The sequence below is a fragment of the Gavialis gangeticus genome, unplaced genomic scaffold (assembly GCF_001723915.1).
Source record: "Gavialis gangeticus isolate Ggan-Ray unplaced genomic scaffold, GavGan_comp1, whole genome shotgun sequence".
Lineage (NCBI taxonomy): Eukaryota > Metazoa > Chordata > Crocodylia > Gavialidae > Gavialis > Gavialis gangeticus.
Genome location: NW_017729033.1, coordinates 73,003,746 through 73,006,628, shown reverse-complemented (window position 1 = coordinate 73,006,628; position 2,883 = coordinate 73,003,746). Strand labels below are relative to the sequence as shown.

The 2,883-nt window shown below is 38.1% G+C and overlaps 1 protein-coding gene across 1 annotated transcript in view; it reads left to right on the top strand.

Annotated features, from left to right (window-relative positions):
- The first annotated feature begins 1,959 nt into the window (after positions 1-1,959).
- Positions 1,960-2,883, top strand: part of LOC109303661 — an 82,065-nt gene continuing 81,141 nt past the window's right edge. The window contains exons 1-2 of the mRNA XM_019525867.1: positions 1,960-2,024; positions 2,297-2,408. Coding sequence (XP_019381412.1) covers positions 1,960-2,024; positions 2,297-2,408 — 177 coding nt within the window. The remainder of the gene's footprint in view (positions 2,025-2,296; positions 2,409-2,883) is intronic.

Sequence of the window (2,883 nt, the reverse complement as noted above, 5' to 3'; positions counted from 1 at the left end):
TCGGGCACTACACCAGAGCGCCAGGAGTTTTCAAAGATTGAAGCACAAACAACTGTAACTTCATTGGGATGAGCTAGAAACGGGGCTGTGAAATAGGACGTAGTTACCTGGGGCAGTTCGCAGTGGGATTTCAGAAGAAAGGCTAGCTTGATTGGTGGAACAGCAAGACCATTGATTAAAAAGGATAGAGGGGCTTTGACCCCTGTGCAGTGAAGAGTTTAGAAAGAATCATGTGGGGTTTAATTAGCCAGGAAGTCAGCTGGTTCCCTCAGCACTGCCCCAACAGAAATGCATCTCAATGCATCTCTCATTGCTGAACAAGAAAGATTTCTACACTTCCCTGCCTGCTATCTGACACCACCAGGGAAAAAATCCTGCTTGGTCTACACAACAAAGAGCAAGCTCACAAAGCGACTCGCATGGACTCAGAGGAACAGTTTTCCAGCTTCTGCTTCCTCTGTGCAAAAATGAAGTTTATTTCCTACATATGGGGACTTTTTACCATCTTGAACTTTCCTTGATCCTGAAAGCATGCAAAAAAAAATTATTTTTTTTTGCAATGTCTCAGTTGGGCTAATAAAAGGTATCATTTTGGAACCAGGAGTTCTAGATTTTTACATTTCTTTTTGTTTCAAACAAACACTGCTACCACATACATCCTTTTCTCACTGCCAGGCAGTTTTAAGCTTTGGATGGAGCAGGAATTAAAGTGTGTGTGGGGGGGAGGGGGCACCAGTGCTTTCTATCCCCATCCACTCCTGTACCTAGCTATAGTTTCGTTAACAGTCACTAATCAAGTGTCTTTACAGCTTTTGCCAAAGCAGTACAATGAAATGAGGAACAACAATTATATATGATAAGATAACAGTGAACGTAAATTATCATTTTTGCTAAAATGCCATAAGGTGATCCATGCTACCAGCTTATGCAGAGTTAAAGGAGAACATAGTACATAATGATATAAAAGAATGCTCATGCATTGCTGAACATTTAAACAACCTAGGAGTATTCTCTTTGAACTTGTCTCTTATTCTTTGTGCAAGTAATGCAAACTCACCTAAGCAGTGTAGGACGGTCTCCGAAGTGTTAGAGAGAAGCCAGATTGTTTTTTCTTTATTTGTCCAGTGTTTACAATTTCCCATTAATGGAGAGAGCCATTTTCCTTTTATTTCTTCAAAAAAACAAACAAAGCCACAAATATAGATTTTAGTTATCTATCTAATTCTTCCCACAAGAGCATATTCTGTCTGAATAGAATCAAACTTAAAACTGTGGCTGCCTGCGGGAGCTCCCCGCTTGCTGCTGCTATGCTCCCGCCGCCGACAGTGCCACTGCCGCCTGCGGGAGCTTGCTGTGCCCCCCTGCCCCCCCGGCCCCAATCCTCTGGGGTTACACGGCATTCATGATCAACTGTATATTTGCCATTAAATGGCCAGTTCTTTTTTCATTACTAGACCACAGTATAGGGTGTAAATATTGAAACCATATGACTGTGGTCATTGAACTGGGTTAAGGGAGCACTGTTAATGGAAGATAAATGTATGTTTTACATGACTACATGTATCTTTAAATGTTATATTTGTTATTTGGTAAGTTGGATTTCTTAATAAATAAAGTTAAAAAACCAGATCTGACTCTTCTTGGACTCAGAAGTGTTTAAAATTTTTACCTTTAAACTTGCCTTTCCATAAAGATAATTGAATAAAAGTGCCAGGAATGTCCATTTTTTCATCATAATACTTCATAGTTTCTGCAACATCTCAGACAACATGATAATAAATTACTACAGAATAAAGTCCACAGATTTGCCATTTTGATCTTCTTCAGATTGCCCCCAGTTTGGGCTTTCTCAGCCTATTCCATGGAGTTGGCAATGGATTCTAAATGAACGACTGCCAAATAACTTTTTGTTAATAATTGATTTCAGTTCTCTGGCAAGGATAACACTCCAATAAATGAATGCCTCCAGATCCTGGTTCAAGTTTATTTCAAGAGGAAGGGGGCATTCATCCTTCCAACCAAATGTAAGTATTTTGCAGAATATCTCTATAGGATTACATTATGTAGGTTTATTTGTTTGTAAATGTTCTAGAAATATATAGTGAATGTAGAAGAGACTTCTTATTTCCTTAATCTTTTAGGCTTCAGTTGCTTAACCATTAAAAATGTAAGTACTACCCTTGGAATAACAGGACTACTAGCATGTTTAAAGTAAGGCATGTGCATAAGTATTTAAGGCCTTGTCCTATATTTTTTATTTAAGAAGTAACTTCTGGTATAATTTCTTTCTGTCCAGATATATTGGAAAGAGTCCAGTAGTACAGTGGGCAGTGTTCCACCTAAAGAGGCAGACACATCTTGGAAGTGATCTCTTATTCAATATCCATGATTATTCTACAAATAATCTGGTTGGTATTTTTAAGTTTGTGTTACGTGTCTGTAATAATTTGTAATGTTGGCTCCAATCCTGCAATCTGCTGTGTGCATGTGGTGTGTATATACATGCTTCCATGAGGCGCTACATAAATTGGAAATCAGAATGCAGGTGTGGTTGTCTCCTACATTTTTCACCATAAATTCCTGTTGATTTCAGCAGGATCTGGGTATGCAAAGAATTCAGAATCTGGTCTTAGACCTTTTCAATATTTGTACTAATAAGGGCTTGATGTGTTATTTAATGTATTAGATCTTTGTTCTAATTAAGAAGTAAGTATATATTCCTGGACAGTTCATCATTCCCGTGAAATTGAAAACACAGTATCTTTATTATTTTAGGACAGAATGTGAAATAACCACTTTCAAAAATGCTTTCAGGTCACCTCCATGTGATCAGAATGCAAAGCACCTTACCAGAATGAACTTTCTAGTTATAGAAACATAGAA